Raw genomic sequence first — 26,160 nt, forward strand, 5'->3', positions numbered from 1 at the left:
GCCACTCATGAATTAAAAAAAAAAAAAAAAAAAAAAAAGGGTTGATTTTTCTTTATTTTTTCCCATTATTTTTCAAATAATCGACAAACTATTTTTTTTCATTAATATAAAAATCATGTCCACTCATCCTAGCCATCAAGGATTTAGCTCCTTGGGTTTAGGCATTTCATGGTGAAGGGGAAAGGGTATTAGGTCCATTTACTTAAAATCGAGGCTGAAAAGCAAATGAAAAAGTCCTTGTCCATCTGGAGATTTTAATATATTTATTTGAAAACCAAGTTCTGTGAAAGAGCACACTAAATAATCATATATCTTCTCTTCACCAAAGACTTGGAGACAAGGTTCTTCGGGTCAGCGCAGAGGCAATGGTACATGCAGTGAGTAGCAGGTCTCAGCATGGATTTCTTCACAAGCATCTCCAGTACAGGCCTGGACAATCTTCTTCAGATGAGCAACGAGATCCTTGGGAAGGAAATAGGGGGGGACAGCTAGGGTCATTCTTTGTTAAAAAAATTTTTTTTTTCTTCTTACCACTAGCTGTTGAAATCTAAAACTAGCTCTTGGGATCCCTGGGTGGTGCAGCGGTTTGGCGCCTGCCTTTGGCCCAGGGTGCTTTCCTGGAGACCCGGGATCGAGTCCCACGTCGGGCTCCCAGTGCATGGAGCCTGCTTCTCCCTCTGCCTGTGTCTCTGCGCCTCTCTCTCTCTCTCTCTCTCTCTGTGACTATCATAAATAAATAAAAAATAAATAAATAAAAAAAAAATAAAACTAGCTCCTAACCCTGCCTATGCAGTCCTAATATGCCAGTTTTTGCTAAGACAAATTATAGTTTTTACACTCCTACTAAACTGAATATTTTATCCTTTTGAAAATTAATCAGAATCCAATTTCTGGGGTGCCTGGCTGGCTCAGTTGGAGAGCATGTGACTCTTAATCTCAGGGTTGAGAATAGAAGTCCCCGATGGATGCAGAGTTTACTTAAAAAAGAAATCCAATTTCTACTTCTAAGCCATCTTGTAGTTAGTTGCCTTGAAAGACTTAATCAGGGGGTTTGCAGTAAGGAATGGTGAAAGGTTTGGGGGGCCAATGGGAGTCTGTTCAGTTGCACATAGAGACTGAGTGCTTATGTATTGATACCACCATGTACTGGTTGGGTAAGGCTTAGGAAATCATCAAAGGCCTAAAGATAATTCTGAAAAGCAATTTTACATAGAGAGAAAGTTAGTATAAATCTCCCTCTCTCAAAGGTCCAAACACTTTCAGAGGCTTGAATACATTTTCCTACTAATGGCAAGGTTTCTGCCTGAATATTTATCTGAGATTTCTGTAAAAGCTTTCATTAACTGCTAATCAGTATGTAACACTCAAGGTGCTAGATTTTCAGCCTGGCATTTAAATGTATTTTTCTTTTGTCATAATGTAATAAATGATACTATTCTTATTTTCTTTAAAGAGTAGAAGAGTAAATTCTTTTTTGTTTATATTTGTAAAAGGGTGGAATAAGAAAACCTTGCTTATATAGTTTATATGCATCTTCAAATATGTGATGACTATTCAAAAAATGGGTGAAAATAAGAACGACAATTTTATGACATTAGATTATTCCAATCTTTTGCATCGAAAGACCTCAACACTGTTAGAACACTGGCATAAAAATTTTTTTCAACTGGACAAAGCTTTATAGTCTAACTGACTCCAAAGTACCTTTAAGCACCGTGTCTTACACACATTACATGTTCAATAGCTGCAGTGAATAAATGACTATTAAGGCTTTTAGTGCCAAAAGCCTTTGCCACCAAAGGGAAAGGAGAGAGAGATGAGTCAGTGATCCATAAACTAGTACTGGCCATAAAGGTAACTGATCTATAATAAGGGGCTCATGTCAAAGTGTAAATCAACTCTATCATGAGCAAACTGTCAGTTCGGTTGAATTTTTTTTTTACGGTGAGGGAGTAAGCCAGTTTTTTCAACGAAAGAAGCATTGAAAAAGTAGACTAACATTTTGGAGCAAGCTCCCTACCTCTTCAAGGACCCAGGAGAACAGTTTTTAGCTACTTTGAATAGCACTGGTCAAACACTAGAGGGTAGAGAGAGAGTCAAAGGAGAAAAGAAAAAGGAATGGAAAGTTATATATGCAGGAAGAGTCAAAAAGAGGGGAAATTTTAATACCATTTAGGTACACAGGGTTTAAGCACAAAAGAATGGAAAAAGTGACACAAGGCCATTTATGATGTATTGACAGATTTCCCTTGATAATACAATTTCATTCCACACATACCTCTGGTTCTTAATCATCGATATACTCAAATGGTTCTGGAGGTTCTGGCTCTTGTTCTTCTTCCTCGATTTTTGGGCCATGGGCTGCCACAGGTTCCACCAGCTCTTCAATGTCTTCACTGGTATCCTTCAGGATGATGATGCCTCCAATGGAAAGCTGTAAATACAGAGCAGGGAATGAAGAAGCACAAATTCCCCTCATATTTTCAGACTGCTCCAGAATTTAGAGTACATATTTATTAAATGATACCTTAACACTACTTAAATGATTTGGAAGGAAACTACTGGAATAGAACTACACCTCACTAGACAAGACAAGGAAACCTGGGCATGTGTTCCTGTGTGACGCTACACCCATGACCAACTGTTCAACTGTGAGAAGCGGCTAGTAAGATCTTCCTCTTCCACTCCTTCAGGTTAGTCTGAGGACTAGATGACGAAAGCAACACCAGTATACATTACAAAAGATAAAGAACATTGTAATCTATAAGAAATATTTATAAACTTAACCCAGTGGCTCTGGATGGTGGAACATGTGGTGCTGTTCTATTTAGATGACGCATCCCAAATGGGGAATAGCATGTCCAGCACTGCCTTGGTCTGACTGTAGGGAGAATGTTTACTGTCCAAATATGGCATTTTAATGTCTTGCTACTCCACACGTGTTCCTGGATCTCTAGCATCATTATAACCTGGGAGTTTGTTAGAAATGCAGAAAACATAGCAGGACCTATATCTACAGAATCTGCACTTTAACAAGATCCACAGGTGATATGTATGCACATTAAAGTTTGAGGGCAGGGCAGCCTGGGTAACTCAGTGGTTTAGCACCACCTTCATTCAGCCCAGGGCGTGATCCTGTAGACCTGGGATTGAGTCCCACGTCAGGCTCCCTGCATGGAGCCTACTTCTCCCTCTGCCTGTTGTCTCTGCCTCTGTCTGTGTGTGTCTCTCATGAATAAATAAAATCTTAAAAAAAAAATTATTTTGAGAAGCACACTACTCTAATGGATACATTATTACTTGTGAGATAACTATCATTTTGGACACAAAAAATAATCTACAAATGAAAAGCCAATTTCTCTCCAGTGAATTCAGAATGACAGAGTGAACAATATAAATATCACAGATACACCCAATGTTTTCCACTTTAATCTACAAATCTTGTGATACAAGATGAAGTAGTAGTAGATGAGAGCCAAAAAAGAACTAGACTGTAGAAGCAATTTTTGTAAGCCCTCTCCTAAACATGTTAGCAGGGATTCACACACCAAACTATTCACCCATCTCTGTGTGCTAATCTTATTCTATTTGCTTGCCTGTGTCAAAGGAAATGGAAAGCTGCTCTTTGTAATTAAATCAGTCAACAGTGGCAGGGCACATCTGGAAAAACATTATTTCTACCAAAGCAAATTACTGGGAAGGAAAAGAAGCATAAGCACATTAGTCAAATGATTCACATATATACAAATAGCTCTGCAGTAAACCTAATCTGATTTTTACTCATTGGAACTCTGTCCTGCCATGCTATAGAACTGCTATGCCTTCATGAATTTCTGTGCTATTTCCCTTCTCTCAACACATACATATACATAACACATTAATTCCTAACTCTTTCCTGCTTTCTTTGAAGAGAGCCATTTTATGAATGGACCCGCCTTTCCTACCAATATTCACTCAAGAGCAATCACAGTAGAAGAACACTGTCCTAATCCTCCATGGCCTAAAAGTTTACCTGAGCCTATAAAAGACCAAATGGAGATGAATGATCTACCAGAACAGAAGATATGCCTATGTACACAAAAAGGACTGCCTATATTTTTGGAAATAGATGGTTCCAGGTTATAACAAGTGGAATGAAATAATACAACTCAAATCCTGCAATATAAACAACATAAGGAAAGAGCCTTATAGCTACATAGTTCAGTTTTTGTTTTTTATAAGTAATCTCTATACCCAACATAGGGCTTGAATTTACAACCCAGAGATCAGGAATTGCATGACTGACTGAGCCAGTCAGGTGCTCATGACCTTTTTACCATCGTAAAATGTTTTGTCTCCAGCAACAATTTTTCTCTTAAAGTATATTTTGTCTGATGTTAGTACAGCTTGCTCCAGCTCTCTTTTAGTTACTTGTTTGTATGGAATATCTTCCCATCGTTTTACTTTTAATCTACTTCAATCTTTTTTTTAAAATTTTTTTATTTATTTATGATAGTCACAGAGAGAGGGAGAGGCAGAAACACAGGCAGAGGGAGAAGCAGGCTCTATGCACCGGGAGCCCGATGTGGGATTCCATCCCGGGTCTCCAGGATCGCGCCCTGGGCCAAAGGCAGGCGCCAAACTGCTGCACCACCCAGGTATCCCTACTTCAATCTTTGAATCTAAGGTGTGTGTGTGTGTGTGTGTGTGTGTGTGTGTGTGTGTGTGTTAAGATTTTATTTTTTAAGTAATCTGTTGAAGTTACAACCTGGAGATCAGGGGTTGCATGCTCTGCTGACTAAACTAGCCAGGTGTCCCATAAAGTGTGTCTCTGGTTGAGAGCATATAGTTGGATCATTTTCTTTTTTATCCATTTGACTCATCTCTGCCCTTTAAGTGGTGTGGTTAGTTCATTTACATCTCATGTGATTAAGGGCCTCAGGTGGCTCAGTTGGTAGAGTATGACACTCTTCTCTTGGGGTCGTGAGTTCTAGGCCCATGGTGGGCCTAGAGCTTATTCCAAAAAAGACATCTCATGTGATTACTAAGATTTACTCCTGCCATTTTGCTCTTGATTTTTCATGTCTTATATTTTTGTTTCTCAATTTGTCCACTGCTGGCTTCTTTGGTATTAAATAGATATTTTCTAGTGTACTAGTTTATTTTTATTTATTTTTTGTTTTTTTTTTTAGTGTACTAGTTTAATTTCCTTATGGTTTCTTTTAGCTTGTTTTTTGAATTATTTTGTTGGGTGGTTACCTTTGGGTAACAACATCATCTTAATTTCACTGAAAAATAGCAACTTAATTTCAACAGTATACAAAAACCACACTTTAAGATAGTTGTGTTTCCCTACTCCTTTGTGTTGTTCTGGATTGAATGTTTGTGTCTCTCCACCTTGCCATTCATATGTAGAAATCCTAACCCCTAAAGAGGTAGTATTAGGATGTGGGCCTTTAGGAAACAATTAGGTCATGTGGGTAAAGACCTCATTAATAATGAAATTAGTGCCCTTATAAGGAGAGATGCAAAAAGAGCTTGTTTTTTTTTTTCTCTCTCTCCCTCTCCTCTCTGCCACATGAAGATACAATGAGAAGGCCATCTCTAAAGTAGGATGAAGGCCTTTACTAAGAACCAAATTGTGTTGGCACCCTAACCTTGGGACTTCTAGCCTCCAGAACTGTGAGAAATGTCTGCTGTTTAAGCCATTCAGTTTTATTTTCTTAAAGATTTTATTTATTCATGAGAGACACATAGAGGCAGAAACAGGTAGAGGAAATAGGCTCCCCATGGGAAACTCGATAAGGGACTTGATCCCAGGACCTTGGGATCATGCCTTGAGAGCAGAAGGCAAATGTCCAACTGCTAAGCCACCCAGGTGTCCCTAAGTCCTTCAGTTTTAAATGGTAGGTGGCAATCTGCTACAGCAGCCAGAACCCTGACAGTATTTAATGCATATTTTAACTTTACACTTTTATACAGTGTGTCACATCAACTTATGATTCCTTTATACACTTGTCTTTTAAGCCAGACAGAAAAGTTACAAACAAAAATACATTTATACTATCTTTTACATAGTTTACCTACGTAGTTACATTTGTCACAAGTGCTCTTTATTTTTTCATTGTGGACTCAAATTATTGTCTAGTGTCTTTTCATTCCAACTTGAAACATTCACTTTAGTATTTCTTGTATGGCAGATTGGCTAGCAACAAATTCTGATTTATTTATCTGGAAAGGTCTTAATTTCACCCTCATTTTTGAAGGATAGTTTTGCTGGATAGAGAATTTTTGGCTGAAGAGTCTTTTCTTTCAGCACTACAAATATGTCATCCTACTGTCGTTGGCCTCCACGGTTTCTGGCAATAAATCAGCTGTTAATCACTGAGCATTTTTGATATGTAGATTACTATTATTCATAAAATCTGGTAAGATTCCAGCCATTATTTCTTCAAATATTTTTCTACACTTTTCTCTTTTTTTTTCTCAGTTACCCACCATCCCATTTTAGGTAGCTTGGTATGTCTGATATTGTTCTACATGTCTCTGAGGCTCTGTTCATTTCTCCTCACCCTTTCTTTAAGTTGTTCCTCAACTGACCTATCTTCAGGGTTGCCCAAGTCTGCTCAGAACAGCTGCTGACTTTAACAATTTTCATTTCAGTTACTGGATTTTTTTTAACTCTACAGTCTCTACTTGATCATTTTTTATGATTTCTATCTCTTTGCTGATATTATTTGTTGATAGAACATTCTCATACTTTCCTTTAGGTCTTTAGACATAGTTCCTTTAGGCCTATGAACATATTTTAAATGGGTGATTTAGTCTGCCTATGAAGTCAAGGTTTTTAATTCTTTGGATGTCTTGTAATTTTCTGTTGAAACTGGACATTAAATTAATATAGTGTGGCAACTCTGGAAATCAGGTTTTCTCTCTTCCCCACCTTTGTTGTTGTTGGTTTGTTTTGTGACTTTTTTGAACTTCTTGTATAAAGTCAGTATTTTCTCCTATTTGTGTCCATGGAAGTCGCTACTCAACTGAGTGGTCAACTATGATTGGACAGGGATTTCCTTAAACACCTGGAACCAAAAGGTCTCTCAGTCTTTGCTGAGGGGTTGTGTGTGTATTAGGGAAGCACACATTCAACAGTTAGCCAGGCAGCTGGCAACTCTTCCTTAGCCTTTACTTCTTGTTGCACAAAGGCAGTCTTTTGACTTATAGAGAGATAACTGTTACAGTGTCTCCTTATTCTGAGCAAAGGCTTAACATTTAATTTCCAACCAAAACATACCAGTCTCATATGGCCTCATGATATGTAGCATATATTCTGCTGTCTTTAATTCTTCATAATTGTCAAAAACATCAGGTATCTTGTACACTTAAAGAATTCACTAGTTGTACACCAACATATCTATTCTCAATATACCCCACTTCAGTTGGCAAAAGCAGTTTCTAGACACTGTTAGGATACATTCTCTGTAAACATTCCCACTTGGATGAACTAGGCTCCAGAGAAGACACTGACTACATTTAAGGTATCCATTGGTGATTCTATCAATTCATTCATTAAACACTACAGACGAAGCAGTATTAGGTCCTTGCAATAACAGAATTAATAGGAGGTGGGAAAAGATCTTCAAGCTGTTCTTGCCTTCCTGGCCTGGTTGTCTTGCTACCTACAGATGTGTGGTGACTTGCCACCACCATCAAGAAATATTTATTGAGGATTTCCCATGTGCCAGACATTGTTTTAGGTATTTTACATATAATGATCTATTTTATCTTTACAACATTCCTAGGATGTGGGTAGTACAATGGCTCATTTAATAGATGAGAAAATTGAAATATGAAAAGATTAAATGACTTGCCTCAATAATATTGCTAAGAAATGGTAGAACTGGGATATAAACTCAGTTCCACCTAATTCTAGCTTTTCACCACTAAATACAGCCATATTCCATCTCTGTCCTTGTCTTCTCTAGCTGATAATCTAGTCAGGTAAGATCCTGGCTCGCAAGTATAGGTAAGAAATGCCTTCCACTCGCCACCATCAGGGACCACTTTCTGATAATAATAGTTTACTTTTTATTTTTTTTTAATTTTTTTTAAAAATTTTTTTATTTATCTATGATAGTCACAGAGAGAGAGAGAGGCAGAGACACAGGCAGAGGGAGAAGCAGGCTCCATGCACCGGGAGCCCGACGTGGGATTCGATCCCGGGTCTCCAAGATCGTGCCCTGGGCCAAAGGCAGGCGCCAAACCGCTGCGCCACCCAGGGATCCCCTAGTTTACTTTTTAAAGAAATCTCATCTATGACATTTTAGGCAGGTCCAAGATCTGGATATATTAAATGTGCTTACTAACGGCTTTTTAGTTTTCCAGTTTCAAGAACATAGAAATTACTGATTTCTCAAATTACTGATCAGCATTTGTTTCTAACCTTAAACATTCTTCCTTAGAAAAAAATTAAATGGCAGGAAGATTCAAATTGTAAAATTCAATACTCCAAGTACTTGTGTATTAACCGTATTACCTTGTTCACTCTTTGTCAGTTAGGTATAATTCTTATTTTACAGTAGAGGAAACTGAGGTGGAGAAATGTTTAGTACTAGACCTAAGATTATGAAGGCTGTAAGTGGTAGAATCAGGATTCAAACTCAGGATGTCTGGTCCCAGAGTCTATGCTCCTAATCATGATGCTCTATTAGGAACTTCTATAGTATAAGCTTCTGGTAGATAAAAGGATGTTTGTAGGGTTACCCACGGGAAAAAAAATCTCTTCCAAATCTATATGAAATGGAAGGGAATAATACTCTTTTGCTAAGAGATTTATTTGTACTAAAGAGCTTTCTCCACTGCTTTGGATATTTATCCTCTGTTAATATACCACTGTCCCATGAATTAATATCCCACTAGTATATAGCTAAGGGCCATTGATGACTTACTGGTTTGAAAGGCTGGTATCTACAGGTCTCTGGCATGGTCAGGACCTTAAGCTGGGCAGGCATAACTCGGGCTGGATTATCCAATAACTGGAAGTTTGGCTCAGGTTCTTTTTTCTTCTCTTTTTCTTCCTTTTTCTCTGCTTCATCCTGGAAAATATTTAAAAATGGCCCAACAAAGGTTCACTTCTCTTCCATATCACTGAATAATGTTTTACAAGTTTACTAAGCAACTCTTAGGTACAAAAGGTAGCTAGGATTAGATATAATGAAAGTACAACCAAAGTCATCCTAGATTCAGAGGATGGAGAGGATAACTGTGCTTAGGGATGAGAATGTTATATAACTAACTTGGTTTTAAAGCATGAGGTTAAAAAAATAAATAAATAAATAAATAAATAAAGCATGAGGTTTTTCTAACCAGAAGAGACCAGAAAAAGAGGATATTCTCTTTGCTTGAAAGGGCCTTTTTTCCTCCCACCATTATCTTACTACCTGAAAATTCTACACTGCCCTTTAGTTGTCATTTTCTCCAAGAACTCAAGTATCTTCCCATTAAAACTAGAGGAATCTCTACGCTTGCAATGGGATACTTATTTAAAGGAAGCCAAGAGCAAGGTATGGTAATGTTCACTTCAGGAAGTATCTAGACCATGACAGTATAGATATATCAACCTACATGGCCACCAAATTATACCTACCACTTCCATTTTCTCCTCCTCTTTTTTCTCTTTTTCTTTTTCCTTCTTTTTAGCCTTGGCAGTAATAGATAACACAGCAGTGGAAACCTAGAGGAAGTGAACAGAGTATATCATAATCCCTTACCTACATATGAAGCTACAAGCCCAAAGAGAACTCAGTTCTACAGTACTACTTTGTTTCCTGGAATAAGTATCATAAAAAATAAAATTATTAGGGAATAAATGGGAAAAGCAAGTAGCACACTTATTTACATTATTTACTACTATGGTCCTCAGGTGACTCTTGAGTTCCTCGAGGCTTGAGTCAGTATATCATCATCCACCCTAAAATTTGGTCAATTATATAAATTTCCCCATTTACAAAGTTTATAGCAGAAAATCAACAACTGGCTAATATGGAACATTACCTTGAGGGAAAAAAAAGCATTTTTCTAAATATACAGTATCAGAAAGGATAATTTTACTGAGAAAACATTGGGGGGAGTGCAGCTAATTCACTATGGTTTGATTAACATACACTGATGAGTGTTCTCATACATTGCTGATAGAGGAGTGTAAGTTGTTATATGTATTTTGAAAAGGAAATTTAGTTAATACCTATGAAAATAAATAATGTACATTATTTTTTATATCTAATATTTAACCTATAGATATACTTGCACAAGTTCACAAATATACATGTATAAAAAAAGCCTTTTACTCTAGTCTCATTTGTAATAATAATTAATAGAAATCACTTAAAATGTCTATCAGATGAAGGAGGAATCGAGAAGAAAAATAATGGTATATATACATAGAGGGATTGCTCTGCAGCAAAAAACGAGATCCATATACACTGACATTTTAAAATTTTTATTTATTTAGGATTTTAATTTATTTATTCATGAGACAGAGAGAGAGAGAGGCAGAGACATAGGCAGAGGGTGTCCCTACATCGACATTTTTAAAGACTATTATTTTGTTTGTTTTATATTAAGTAGGCTCCATGCCCAATGTAGAGCTTGAACTCATGACCTTGAGATCAAGAGTTGTATATTCCACTGGCTGAGCCAGCCAGATGTCCCTTAAAGATTAATTTAAAAAAAAAGATTTTGTTTATTCACGAGACACACAGAAGCAGAGACACAGGCAGAGGGAGAAGTAGGCTCCATGCAAGAAGCCTGATGTGGGACTTGATCACAGGACTCCAGGATCACGCCCTGACCCAAAGGCAGATGTTCAACCACTGAGCTATCCAGGTGCCCTAAAGATTAACTGTTAAAGTAAAAACAATAAGCTGCAGAATAGTACACCAAAAGTAATTCTATCTGTGGTATAAACAGTATTGATATGTGCGGAGAAAACATCGGGGGAGGGTGGGTGTTCACAAATTATGATTCCTGCAACATGGGACTTGGATGACCAGGAAAGAAAAAAGGCTTTTACTTTATATTCTTTACCTAATTTAGGGCAGCCCAGGTGGCTCAGCGGTTTAGCGCCGCCTTCAGCCCAGGGTGTGATCCTGGAGACCCAGGATCGAGTGCCACGTCAGGCTCCCTGCATGGAGCCTGCTTCTCCCTCTGCCTGTGTCTCTGCCTCTCTCTCTCTCTCTCTCTCATGAATAAATAAAATCTTAAAAAAAAAAAAAAGAAAGAAAATATCTAATTTAAAACACAAAAATATTTAAAACAAACCCAAGTAAAACACTAAGTAGCTTCCATGTGTAAGTATAAATGCTGCTCAAGAGAACACAAACCTACCTTTTCCTTTTCTTTTTCTTTTGGTACTTCCAGAGGGGCAGGATATGCAAATGTGGATGGTTTACAGTTTGATTTATACTGAACTTTTGGCATCTGAAGAAATAAAAGAATTTTTCTCCTTAGGTTAAAAGAAGCCAAATAAAGATTTAAGAATTCTATGGTCTTGACAAGCATACAATGCAAAGGAATGTCAGAAGTTTCAATCCAGGCTAAATGTTCTCTTACAGTACTCCCTTATGAGTATCTCTCTTCTTACTCTGAATTTGTTATGAGGTGTTTTACAGAACTACCTGCAGCACCCTAAACCTTCCTAAAGCTCTGTGTTTGTTCACAGGCACCCCTTGATCTCATCTTTACTGGCCGTGCACCTTGCTTCAGTGGATTAAGTCCCACTCATGTGTGAGTATCTGATCAACTGTTACGTCCTTTATAAAGTGTTATTTATCTAACCTCAATACCTAACTTTATGCCACTCCAACCAACCTACACAAGTCTGTACAGTTTCTACACCACATCATGATTCCTCCATATGAAGAGTCTAACATGAGCCTAATGAAAAAGTCGATTTCATATTACTTAATTGACTAGGTGTTAAATACACTAGTCTGAATTCTTCTCTATTTATCCAATTCACACTGATAGAGAATGGTAACAGGCATCACATTTATTAGGATAAGGAATCTTGTCTCTTTCATCCCACTTTCCTTGTAAAGAATATAGAGATCAGAAAATTATGTGCTATAGGAAAAAGTCCCTATAGATCACATAGGACATTTAACCACAATGTTAAAGGTTAGGGGTTGGGAAACCTAAAGATTCTTGTTTTGAACTTCAGTATTAAATAAAATTGGTGAGAGTGGTATATAAAGCCTTTTCGTATTTTTGTATTTGCCCTCTCTCTTACCATTCCCTCTCAATTGCTTCATCCAAGGTTACAGTTAGTAAGGAAATTTAATTTTCAAAACTTCCACTGACACACCCCATTCAACAAGGTGATGACTCAGTTTAAAGGGGAAATACAAAACTGGTAAAATGCCAACTCATCTTTAAAATTTCATAAAAAATCCTTGTGACTGGGTGTTTAGGATACAGTGAAGAAGATACACTATAAAACTGAGGTGTCACAAACATACCTTTAAGTCCTTGTTAAGGCCAATGACACAGGTAGGGGTATAAGCCAATGACAGGAAGTGTGAAAGAGGAAACCAGAACCAGAACTGGGTAAAGACAAGAACACCAACTACAGAAGGCATATGGGTGTGCCCAGTCCTGGACTGTAAGGAGATTGTGACATTATGACCACCTGTAGAAAAAGAGAAATCATGAACATGAATCCAGTAGGGCAGTATAAAGATTCCTAAGTACTACACTAAGGAAACATTTGGTGATTATTTTAAGCATACAGTTCATAAAACTGATATAGAGTAGATGGAATTTGTTAGCCAGTGAACTAAATAGAGTCTCCAAAAATGGAAGTGCTGTATTTTAATTGGAATCAGTAAATCTAGACTTCTTCCTACATAAGTAGGAATTTTCCAAAAACAAAGCCTAGAGGATATCAAAACTGAACGCTAAATTAAATATTAATCTATATTATACAGCGGGGTTTTTAATGTGCTAACATAAAGTAAAATTTCAGTACACATCATATTTGCAAACAATAGCAAAGAGACAAGAGGTAGATACTATTTGCTTAGTTTTACTCTTTGTGCTTTAGTTATGTCCAAATGCAGGCAGCTCCAACATTAACTAGCCTTGTGGACTTGGACAAATCACTTTACCAGTAAAAAGTTTCTTTTCCTATTGATAAAATGAGGGTTTAGACTTGAGCACTTGAACCAGAACACTACTAACAAAAGAAAACTTTTAATCTCCGATCTTTGATTCAAATGACTTTTTTTTTTTTTTTTTTAAAGAAGCACAATATGTGAAACAATGAAATCAGAGCTAATTCTATTTAATTTTAAGTTTGGGCTGTTGGCTGAATGGCTCAGCTTGTCTTGTTCACCCACCTCCTGCCACATCCCCTCGACTATCCCTTTTGGGAGTGTAGAGAAACAGTTTGAGAACTAGTTGAATAAGAGCTAAGATCTAAGCATCAGTTAGACAACTGGATCTTTACTGGGCCCAAGAAAAGCTGAGTTTCTAGGAGGCTATTAGGGGTTGCAAACTTGAATGCCTTTAGGCACAGTCAGGCAAACAAATGAGAACATTTGGTCTGGAGGCAGTGGGGAATTGAAGCAACTGGAAAGTTCACACTATTTTTAAAGAGAACATGCTACTAAGGGTGTAGGTAGGTTCAGTGTCACTAGGTAATTTTGTTTTTAAAAGACTCTAAACTGGATTTTGTCCAAAATTTTGCACAATTTGTGAGGCAGGCAAACATGTTTAAATCTGATTTGGCACATGGGCTGCTCTATTGCACCCTCTGGTCTATTTAAGTGTTAATGCAGGAGCCCAGAACTCGAAGACACCAATCTTTTAGTTTATACAAGACAGCCTATAAAAACGGGGCTTGTCTGTGCCTAGTTGCCATCCTAATTTGTTTTTTTTTTCGCCATCATAATTTGAATTCCAATTCTGGATCCCTATTGCTCACATTTCACTGCCTTTTTTTTTTTAAGATTTTATACACACACACACACACACACACACATATATATAGAGAGAGATAGAGCGAGCGTGTGTGTGCACACAAGTACAAGCAGAAAGGGGGAATAGTGGAGGGAGAGGAAGCAGCAGGTTCCCCACTGAGCAGGGAGCCCAATGTGGGGCTCGATTCCAGGACCCTGGGATCATGACCTGAGCTGAGGATAGACGTTTATTTTATTTTTATTTTTTTTAAATATTTTATTTACTTATTCATGAGAGACACAGAAAGAGAGTGAGTCAAAGACACAGGCAGAGGGAGAAGCAGGCTCCATGCAGAGAGCCCGATGTGGGACTTGATCCCGGGACTCCAGGACCATGTCCTGGGCTGAAGGCACGCACCAAACCGCTGAGCCACCCAGGGATCCCCGAGGATAGACGTTTAACCAACTAAGTCACCCAGGCGCCCCACATTTTACTTCTTTTAACTTCAATCTCTCCTAGGTGCCTCTACATTAGTCACAAAGTGAGTACTAATTTCACTAAACTAAAAAAGCACTTTAATTTTTTGTAAGAATCAGGGTTCTACTGTTTAACCAAATAATCTAGATTTTATTTGGAAAAATTCAGGTATACGTTGTTTTTGCAACAGGTATGAGTTATATGCATTTATTGTCTGCTTGTACTCTAACCTCCACATTCACTGAGTGCTTACTATAAATTGAATTTTGAACAAAATACTGAAAGGGATCCCAAGAAGCCTCTAATCTAGTGGAGAAAACAGATAACTAGATAATTAAACTAGGGCATACACAAGCATTATGAGAATGGAAACCTGGGCACTGGTGAGAACATACAGCTAAGCAGGGCACTAACCCGGGGCGAGGTGGGGTGGGCACGAGAGAGGGAAGGCTGCTCAGAGAACATGATACTTGATTTAAGTTTTGAAGCTGAATTCCCTTTAATTCCAATGAAATCCATTTTCTTCAGACTTAGAAACTAAACTAGCCTTTTGTTCCAACAGTCTGTGATTTAATACAAAACAAGAAAGAGTTTATCCTGTTGATAGTGTTTACACAGTTTTACAAACCTCGATCATAAACCTTAATCTTTGGCTCTTCTCCCTGAAGAGAACAAATCACTGAATGAATTTTCATAAACTTCAACTTCACTCACTCCTTTGAAGTTGCCCTCCAGATTTCTTCCATTAACACTAACTTCTGGGAGCCAGACTGCAGGACTACATATTTTTTCTAATGCAGTTACAGCAGTTTGTAGGAGGACAGGATACTGACAGTGAAAACGAGTGAGAGAAAAATTATGCCTATAATAGTGAACACGACAATACAGAACTTTTATGTACTATAATAACACTAAAATAAGGCAAAAAAGATTATAAATAAAAAAAAGAAATGGAAAGAAGCATCAAAACTTGATTAGTCCACAGCAATTCAAAGAGATAACTTCCAAAAGGAAGTGAAGGCAGAAAGGGGGTGAAAGGGGAAGGAAGGGAGAGAGAGGACTTCTTGTGATGATGGTAGAATAAAGCTGAAACAGAGAAGGATCCTCCTCCCCTAATTCTTAACAAATAATTAATATAGCAGAAACCAGCAAAAAACTGTAGTAACACTGAATGAACAAGTAAAGTGTTGTACGTAAAACTACACTTAAAACTGGCAGCTATAAGAAATAAACAGAAGATCATGGAATAGTAAAATGTTACTCCTAAATCCTATTTAAAAACCAATTACCCAAAGTAGCCAATCTAAAATGACTACATACTGTATGATTTCAGCTGTATAATACTCTGGAAAGGAGAAAACTAAAGCCATGGAGACAGTAAAAAAAACATCAGTGGTTACCAGGGGATTGTGGGGAAGGGGGGAGAGATGAAAAGGTGGCACACAGAGGATATTTAGGGCAGTGAAACTAGTGCCTATGATGTAATTGTGGGTATATATTTAAGCATTTGTCAAAATCCATAGCAAGTGAACCTGAATATAAACTAGGGACTGATCAAATCCAGCCAATTCAGTGTCAGGTCTTAGTACAGATACTCAAGAAAAATAAGCAGCAATAAAAGAAATTGTGATGAGCACTGAATCCATTTAAAAATGGAATGAAGACTAAACTGTGAGAGGATTTCACAAAAGAATGTAAATGTCATAAATCATGACAATGTGGGATCCCTGGGTGGCGCAGTGGTTTAGCGCCTGCCTTTGGCCCAGGGCGCGATCCTGGAGACCCAGGATCGAATCCCACGTCAGGCTCCCGGTGCATGGAGCCTGCTTCTCCCTCTGCCTATGTCTCTGCCTCTCTCATTCTGTGTGACTATCCTAAGTAAATAAATAAATTAATTAAAAAAAATAAATCATGACAATGTAATATAAAAATATTGGAAGGTGGGGGCACCTGGATGGCTCAGCCAGTTAAGCATCTTGCCTTCAGCTCAGGTCATGATCTCAGGGTCCAGGAATGGAGCCCTGGCTCATGCTCTCTTTCTCTCAAATAAATAAATAAAATCTTAAAAAAAAATGTATACAAAAATACTAGAAGGTGGTGTAGAATGAGGAAGGAGAAACTATGACATGTGAATATCTGTACTGTTTATATACAGGAGAGACTCAATATCACTGAGAATTGAAATGTTTTATTCAAGTACCTGTGGAGTATTTACCTTATTTATACACAGCTTACAGGGAATGTCTTTATTTATTTAAAGTTTTTGGGGCACCTGGGTTGCTCAATTAGTTAAGTGTCTGCCTTCAACACAGGTCATGATCCCAGAGTCCAGAGATCGAGTCAGGCTCTCTGCTCAGCAAGACATCTGTTTTTCCCTTTCCTTCTGCCCCCTGTCACCCCTGACTTGTGCTCTCTCTCTTGAATAAACAAAATCTTAAAAAAAAAAAAAAAGCAATTAAATTGCATCTTAACTCTAAAAATTTAAGCAAAAAACTAAATCTCTTGAAAATGAAAACAAAAGAAAAACCCCCACTAGACAATGGATTAAAAGAGAAGACTATGGAAGCACCCAAGTGGCTCAGTGATTGAGCATCTGCCTTTGGTTCAGGGCGTGATCCCAGGATCCTGGGATCGAGTTCTGCATCAGGCTTCCCGCTAGGAGTCTGCTTCTCCCTCTGCCTAGGTCTCTGCCTCTCTCTTGAGGTCTCTCATGAATAAATAATAAAATCTTTAAAAAGAGAGAGAGAAGACTATGTGCTTCAAAAATTTAAGGAAAAAAAAGCTAACATCCTAAGAAAAGAGAGAAATAGGCAGAAAAAGATTCCAGCAAGATGAAAGAATTTAGGGAGAAAAAAAAAACTCAGCATATAAACAAGAAGAGAAATCTCTAATATACTCAAGGAAAACATACAATAAATCAAATTAGAAAGATGATAGAGATTAAAAAAAAAAGCCACAAAGGAGATTATCTGAAACTAAGAAGACAAAGACACTGAAAACCTCAATATGGTTAAAAAAAAAAACCCACTCTTAGCAAGAAGAACTTTAAAGATATAAAAAGATACAGTTTATTTTCCTGATCTCCTTCACTAGAAATGGACATACATTTCTAGTTGACCAAGAAAAGAATGCGATAAATATGGCTAGGAGTATTTTTATTAGAAGAAATCAGATGGCAAATAAATTTGAGAAAATGCTCACTAGGGATCCCTGGGTGGCGCAGCGGTTTGGCGCCTGCCTTTGGCCCAGGGCGCGATCCTGGAGAACGGGGATCGAATCCCACGTCGGGCTCCCGGTGCATGGAGCCTGCTTCTCCCTCTGCCTGTGTCTCTGCCTGCCTCTCTCTCTCTCTGACTATCATAAATAAATAAATAAATTAATTAATTAATTAAAAAAATGCTCACTGAATAATAGAGCTATTATGAAAAGCTTGAGATATTATTCTTCACATCTTTCAAATTAGCAAAGATTAACATAAAAAGATTGTATTCTATATGGCTAGGGTAAAGAGAGAAAATACATGAAAAATGAAATAAATATGCTTGTTTTCTTCTACCTATTGGGATGTCACCAATAATACCAGTTAAAGAATATGTCTAATGAGCCCAGGTTCAAGGCAGTAAGAGCACACCCTTTCAACTTGGAAAGGCAGCCTGTCTCAAAAATAAATCACAATGTAGTGAATGTGAATTCAGAAGCTAAACGGCAGGCAGTGTATACTATGTATTTATTAGGTAAATATTCCATATATCTTATTTTTAAGATGATTTGATTGCTTGAAATTGTCTAAAAAACCATTTTTTGCCTCAAAATATTTTCAATGTCAACCTGTTTAAAATTGATATATACTAAGAAAACTAAAGAAAAAAAATCAGCCAGCATTCACTGAGCACTTTTATTTAGTGGCAGGCACTGTTCTCACAGCTTTACATACATACATACATACATACATTTATTTATTTAAGATTTTTTATTTATTTATTCATGAGAGACAGAGAGAGGGAGGCAGAGACACAGGCAGAAGGAGAAGCAGGTTCCATGCAGGGAGCCCGACACGGGACTCCATCCCGGGTCTCCAGGAACACACCCTGGACCGAAGGCAGCAGTAAACCACTGAGCCACCCAGGCTGCCCTTTACATGCATTTATAACTGCTCAAAAACCACAACGTAGACTTTAGAAGAAAATAAACACTGAGAGGGGAAAACTTCTCAAAGTTCTATAGTTAGTACTATAAAGGGACTGGGACTCAAAACTTAACAGTCTGCACACTTAACAACTCTACTAAATTATTTTTCTATGAACTGTACCCACATTTTCTCCCAGAAATAATCTCCCCCCAGAAAATTTCCCCAACAATTCTCCAAATAATTTCTTCAATTTCTACTATGTCATATAGTTAAAGCAGAATAGTTACTTCATTAGTTTAGGTAGATAAATGCATCTAGAAGTATAACATTTACCTGCATCCAGGATGCCCTGTGCCAAGATAGCACCAAACTTGGCCATGACATCATCATGTTTATCATTGATGACTTTGGAATACAGCTGTCTGAACTGATTCACCTGAAGGAACAAGCAAAAGAATTACAGACATACCATATTTATCTGTGGTGTCATTTCAGATCAGGGAACAGATTGTTCAAATTATAATGAAACTTGAGCTCTGAATTTCACAACATTCAAAAAGAGAGGGATATAAACCAGATTTGAAGGCAGAAAAGTTCCATGGTTGAAATCATGGGTGTTATGACTTTTCTGATGTGGGAATGAGCACCAGTTCTGTTTTCAATCTTCATTCCACGGTGGATGATTCAGACTCTTGGGAATGTTGAATGCGATTTCATATCGCACTACTGTTAGTCAGTAGGCGTAAACAGTCCAAGCAAACGCTGAGGCTTTCATTGTACTGTGAATAACATCTCTTTTGCTTACCACCACCCTTACGGATTTCCTAGCAGACGTAATCCTTCAATTCTATCTTCAAGTAAACTATCCTTTACTGAAGATGTGTGAGGCATATTTTGGATTTAATGTATATTCACATCAAGATTTTCCTTATGCACATGTATTAATGTTTTGAGAACATGTGATGATAATCACTTGTCAAAAAAACACACCAAAATGGAACATGTCCTAACTTAAATGTACCAGCCTGGGATGACTGGTAATTTTTGCTTGCTTCTTTATTCTTTTCTGTATTCCTAAAACTAATATGTATTCCTTTTACAATTAGAAAATAAAACTTAGGGCAGCCTGGGTGACTCAGCGGTTTAGTGCCGCCTTCAGCCCAGGGTGTGATCCTGGAGACCCAGGATCGAGTCCCATGTCAGGCTCCCTGTATGGAGCCTGCTTCTCCCTCTGCCTGTGTCTCTGCCTCTCTCTCTCTGTCTCTCTCATGAATAAATAAATAAAATCTTAAAAAAAAAAAAGAAAGAAAACTTATAAAATACATGTTATTGGGATCCCTGGGTGGCGCAGCGGTTTGGCGCCTGCCTTTGGCCCAGGGCGTGATCCTGGAGACCCGGGATCGAATCCCACGTCGGGCTCCCGGTGCATGGAGCCTGCTTCTCCCTCTGCCTGTGTCTCTGCCTCTCTCTCTCTCTCTGTGACTATCATAAATAAATTTAAAAAAAATTAAAAAAAAATAAAATACATGTTATCAAGATATCTGTGACTCCTTTAAAACTATTTGAGTGACAATAAGGGAACTATTGTATGCTTCTTCCATGTCTTACACTTCTCTGTTTCCCCACCAGTGCTGTTTCAAGTGAGAAGTACCCAGGAATAATTCTGCTTGTTCAAGAGGCACATGACCATGGAGCTCCCCAAATCTGCCAAAAGCAGAAAATATCGAATTTGAGTTTCCTCATATAATGACCTTATTTGCATGACATACTCTTTCAGAATCTCTTTCCCTCTTCACCTGTCTTGGTCTTGGAGGCCACGCTGTACAGTGCAAGGTAATAAAGAATCAGACAACCCTGGCTTACAAATATCTCTGCTCCAATAATCTGCTTAGGGAAGTTACTTAGCTTTTATGAGCTTCAGTTTCTTCATCCCTACAGGGATTGCAGCACCTCTCTTATGCAGCTGCTGTAATATGATGCAGTATATGTGTAATGTAATGAACAAAAGGCATTTTATAGTCCAATAGGCATGGCTATCCTACCATACTATGGCAGAACCCCACCTGTCCCCCTTGACTATTATCTCTGTAACCTAACACTGCTAATAAAATGTGATGGGGAAACCAATGAACTCACTCTGCCATTACCTAGCATATAAACAACCATTAGTGAGCCACTTCTCTAAGTCTTACTTTCTCTAACTATAAAACCAGCATGACTAGATCATCAAAAAATTCCCTTCTAGGTTTAAAAATCCTAAGGTTTAATGCTTTAACTGGTTCAACAGGTCAAATTCCTTTGATTCTGAACTTATTTTATTTTATTTATTTTTTTTTTTTTTCCTGAACTTATTTTAGATGAACACTTACATTACCTTATATAGGATGGAAATTTTATGTGCTTAAAGGTTTGTGAAATATGTCATGAACTTATAAAAAGAAAACAGTGGACAAAGCAGTGTATGTACATTATGAGGAAGAATTTAAATATAAAATTGTGCCCAGAACAACAGGAAAACATTCAGTGAAACTGAAAGATGGGATTTAAAAAAATCAGTACAAATATGTAATAGGATTATCCAACTACTATTAATCAAACTACTTTAGAGAGCTATTTCTTGTTTATCATTTAAAAATTCTTTTCCGAATTGAACACCAATAAAAATTAATTTATAAAATTAAAAATAAAATAAAATAAAATAAAAATTCTTTTCCGGGGCAGCCCGGGTGGCTCAGTGGTTTAGTGCCGCCTTCGGCCCAGGGCGTGATCCTGGAGTAGTGGGATTGAGTCCTATGTTAGGCTCCCTGCATAGAGCCTACTTCTCCCTCTGCCTGTGTCTCTGCCTCTCTCTTTCTCTCTGTGTCTCTCATGGATAACTAAATAAAATCTTTTTTTTTTAAAAATAATTCTTTTCCTCACATTTTATTACTTATGCAGCAGTAACTTAATTCTCATGTTTATGATTCTTTGTAAAGAATCATTATTTTTGTAGGTTAGGATAGTATCTTATATTTGAAGGCAAGTTTGAGATCACGTACTCCCTGTATTTTACAGAAGTGAAACTGAAGTAGGACAGGTGAAATGAGTGGCTTGTCTGTGACCATAAACAACTAACTGCAATCATGGTGAGGATCATGATTTCCTGATTCAATTTCAGTTATGAACAGTAAGGCACCCTCATATAAAGCACAATTTGTTGGAAAAATTATTTCCCGTTTTGTATTATGATAGTCTCACAGAAAAGACAATTAAATTCGAGGCAATCCTGTAATCCATGGATTCATTCTGCTATGCATTATTATCTAAAAACCTACTTTTTAGCATTTGCTAAAAATGCAAATTCATGCATTTTTAACATTCATACTTTTAACTCTACCCCTTATACTGCTGGGGGGGAAAACCACTCTCAGAAAAAAAAAAATGAGAAGGGAATAAAGTTCTTTGGGGTCATTTCTGTTGGTATCACCTAAGCATATCTCCTTTCAATTTTCTATTTTCCTGCATATAGAGCACACTTTAAGTTGTCTTTCTTTTTCTCTTTCTCTGCCATTACAAATCTGCTCTTATAACTTCAACTATAGGCCTACAACTCCTTCCACGAAATCTTTGAGGTCAGATGAATTTTGGAATTCAGAATTTATAAAGATAACATGGTCCACATACCATACATTATGCAATATTTTCAATGAAGCATGGGGGCAATAACCTATAATCAAACAAATTAATATTTCAGAGGCAGCAAAATGACTGAATACTAACACAAACTGGGATACAGGTTATAAATGAGTTCATATTATAATGGTCAAGTTTTATAGCCAAATGAGTCCTTAAAAATAAACAAATCTCTTTTTAGTTTTCACAGCTTTTTGGATTTGGAACTGCAGATAAGAGGCTATGGACTTATACAATTTCTTTGTGGTTCGTTCCCAAAGCTCCATCTTCAGTTCTGACTTTTTTATCCCTATGCGCTCATCTGATTTCCAGCTGACTTGCTATCATCTCAAACTCAACATGGCTTTAAAAAAAATTATCTTTCTTCTTCTTTTAAAATATTGTCAATGTTATCATGATTTCCCCATTATCAATATACCAAATGATATTTTTAGCTTCCTTTCAGTTTTATGAGTATTATTTTGTTTATGGTAGTTGCCTGCAGCCCTTTCTTATATTATCACTGACACAAAGTTCCTACCTCAAGGCAATAGTATGGAAATATAGATTACCATTTATAAATGTGTTCTACTATAAACTATCACCTTATAATATAAAATTTCATTCTTAGTAATTTCATCTTATAGAAGTTCAAAGATTTCTCCACAGAAATACTTCTAGGTCACCATGATGGCTCACAAAAGCCTAATCTACTCAAATTGTGATTTTAAAACTAGAAAAGCTTATCAAGCTTGGCCAAACATGATCCTTTTGCCAAAAGAGCACCTGTCAGTTGTGGTTAACTACCTACAGCAGGTAAATTTAAGCCAGATGATATTAGGCAAGGAGGAGCATCAGAGATTTTATTTTTACACTGTAATATTTTTATATGATTCTTTTTTTTTTAATTTTTTTTTTAATTTTTATTTATTTTTTATGATAGTCACACAGAGAGAGAGAAAGAGGCAGAGACATAGGCAGAGGGAGAAGCAGGCTCCATGCACCGGGAGCCCGACGTGGGATTCGATCCGGGGTCCTCCAGAATCGCGCCCTGGGCCAAAGGCAGGCGCCAAACCGCTGCGCCACCCAGGGATCCCTTTTTATCTGATTCTATATAAAATTATGTACATGTTCAAAAATGCTAAAGGTGGATTTCATTTAACAAGGAAACAAAAGACAGATCCTTCATAAAGGATCTTGAGAGGGTTCTTGAGAGAAAGTAGTTCCAAGTAACTACAAAAAGTACATTATTCTAGTTAAATGGTTCTGAATCTCTGGTCTAAGGGTTTTCTAAATTGGGTTTGTAATCACCCAGGGGCATATACATGTTCCTGGATCTATGTTGTTGAGACTGAGTGAGCAAAACTTGGCATAATAAAAAAACAAAGATGCAATGGAATTACTTTAACTAAGACCATAGTGTATAGAACTAAGCATTAAGGCAGCATTTCTGTAAAAGGATGTGACATATACCATGCTTATTTAAATATTTCCTTTGGAACTTTCTACTGTGAGTTTTACAAACTATCTGAGAAATGTCCTTTTTGGATTCCTCTGAGGAGTGGTTATAGTCTTAATGAAATGAGCACTTCATTTCCATTTTATTTCCACTTGATTTCATGTACCAGTTTGCAACCTTGTGACTAGGACTCTGCAGTCTTGCAAACTTCTCTCTCTCTCTCTCTCGCTTTTTTTTTTTTTAAGATTTTACTTATTTATTTGAGAAAGAGAGAGAGAGAGCGAGAGTGAGCATGTGCACAGAGAGGGGCACAGGGGGAGGGACAATCTAAGGCAGACTCCACACTCGATCCCATGACTGCTCAGGACCTGAGCTGAAACCAAGAATCAGACGCTTACTTAATGGACTGAGCCACCCAGGTGCCCCTCTTCAGCCTGTTAATAGCTTTTTCTTTTCAGCGAAATGTCACATACCATTCCAAAAGAATATCTTATCTTTAGCAATTATCAGATAAAAGACAAAGGATATAAATGACAGTCCACAGAAGTCTTTACTGCATGCTTAACAGCAGAAAACAATGAAACAGAACTCGAACTTTTAAGAATTCATGAGCTGAGTAACATTTTCCCTCTAAGGAATAGTGTTTCCTAAAAAAATACCAGAACTTTACACACTGGTACACAGTTTTAGTCTCATAGTCGGTAAGGTATACATTTAACTCTCCCCATGGAGTTTATGTTAATGGCAATGGCTAGCAGCAATAACTGCATTTCAACATTTTAAATTAATACTCAAGATTCTGATACAACCTGAAGATGGAAGTGCAACCCATGAATTCGCATCAGCTAAGACTTGGTTCAACAGCATTTTATGGAATGATTAAAAAATAATAATTCTTTAAATTCTGTATTTTTTCACTTTTTCTAAATGTGAAAAAGTTTTATTAGAATAAAGAGTTGACTGTTTTTTCAAACTACACAGCCTACCCTACTCCACTCCCATTCCAAAGGACCCTGCCATTGTTGGTGCAGAGTTCATGCTTGAAAAAAAAAATCAACAAAATCCTACAGCAGAGGATGGAAAGATAGTAATTTATCTTATTCACAATACAAATAATATGAAAGCAACATGTGAGGTCTAAGTGAGTAAATATCTATATATTATTGTTAGAAGAGGTGCATTCCATGGCCTAAACATCCTTCTTTAATGACATTACTCAAGTGGATAACCTCCAGCTGATAAAGCTCAGAAGATCAAAAGCAGAAATAAATGCAAAAGCTATTCATATTACAACTGCTATATTTAAAAACAAAGGCCAAAAATAAATGTGGACTCTCTGAAAAGATGTTTATGTTCTAGAAGATATAATATATGAATATATTATTAAAACAGAATGAGAAGCTAGGCTTCTATTTTTGGCAATAATCCAATTTTTGGAAGTCTTACAGATGATTCTGACAGAGTGAGCAGCACTGGATTAATGAAATAAAAATGATAGCGACTATTTAGAAATGGGACTCTATTAAACAAAATTCCATAAAATGAGAATGAATAATCAATGAGTTCTGGAAATTCTTCTCTTCTCCACCCTCCCATCAATCTACTTTGCTGAAAATGAGGATGTTCTACATTTGTTTGATGAGGCAAAAGACAGTATGCCAATGGTTTTTCCAACTATCAATTTTTGGACTGTTTCTCAAATAGAAGCAAAATCAATACAAAACTATTAAATGCCCTAATTTCAAGTTAAGAATAAAAAAGTTCTGAAATTACTGCCTTAGCTACACACATCTACTTAATATAGCAAAACTGGTAATTTTTAGTACATGTGAATAAGATCTATGCATTTTCTGTTTCTCAACAAAATGAGAAATTTTGGCTGAGGTGCCAAGATACATTAGATATCATACTCTAACATGATGTCTGGGAGACTATCACAAGGAAATTTTAAAATAGATTATCTCAAAATCTGTGCTGGGAGTCATCCACAAGGCATCTGTGAGAAGTGGACTTGCAGAAGGATGTGTGGGGGGAAATCTGGGCTTCAGAGGGACCACATAGAGAAGTTAATATGATCGATTGTCACTGTGCACTGACATCTGACACGAAGAGTTAAGAGGCATTAGATATCCACTGCAGTACTAGCAGAGAAGGAGAGGGAGATGGAGGAGAGGAAGGAGAAGACAGGAAAAGGGAGAGGGACGGGGCCAATAAAGCTGCATTGAGAACCACATATTATACTCCTAACTACAAGGGCAAAATATGCAGGACCACTTTTGTGAACAGATGTGGGCTAGAAAGGAAAGAAAGCTGTCCACAAGCCATGTGAAACCCTGCCCAAAAGATCACCCCCGAGGACAGTGACATTCTAACAGAGAATCTGGATACACTCATTTCTAAACTGAGAATGTATATACCATGTAAAGTGAACGTAGGACATTTTATTACCTCAGAATGATGGATCAAAAAAGTCACGAACTGCCTGAGTTCACATCCTGTAGCATGGGAA

General features: G+C 37.3%; 1 protein-coding gene across 1 annotated transcript in view; it reads right to left on the reverse strand.

Annotated features, from left to right (window-relative positions):
* Window positions 1-246: 246 nt before the first annotated feature.
* Window positions 247-26,160, reverse strand: part of PSMD1 (proteasome 26S subunit, non-ATPase 1) — a 94,678-nt gene continuing 68,764 nt past the window's right edge. Inside the window, exons 19-25 of the mRNA XM_055299923.1 lie at window positions 18,875-18,977; window positions 12,495-12,664; window positions 11,362-11,454; window positions 9,623-9,709; window positions 8,925-9,071; window positions 2,279-2,434; window positions 247-462 (exon numbers count right to left, since the gene is read on the reverse strand). Coding sequence (XP_055155898.1) covers window positions 2,288-2,434; window positions 8,925-9,071; window positions 9,623-9,709; window positions 11,362-11,454; window positions 12,495-12,664; window positions 18,875-18,977 — 747 coding nt within the window. The 3' untranslated portion in view covers window positions 247-462; window positions 2,279-2,287. The remainder of the gene's footprint in view (window positions 463-2,278; window positions 2,435-8,924; window positions 9,072-9,622; window positions 9,710-11,361; window positions 11,455-12,494; window positions 12,665-18,874; window positions 18,978-26,160) is intronic.

Source organism: Nyctereutes procyonoides, unplaced genomic scaffold, assembly GCF_905146905.1.
Source record: "Nyctereutes procyonoides isolate TBG_1078 unplaced genomic scaffold, NYPRO_anot_genome, whole genome shotgun sequence".
Classification (NCBI taxonomy): Eukaryota; Metazoa; Chordata; class Mammalia; order Carnivora; family Canidae; genus Nyctereutes; species Nyctereutes procyonoides.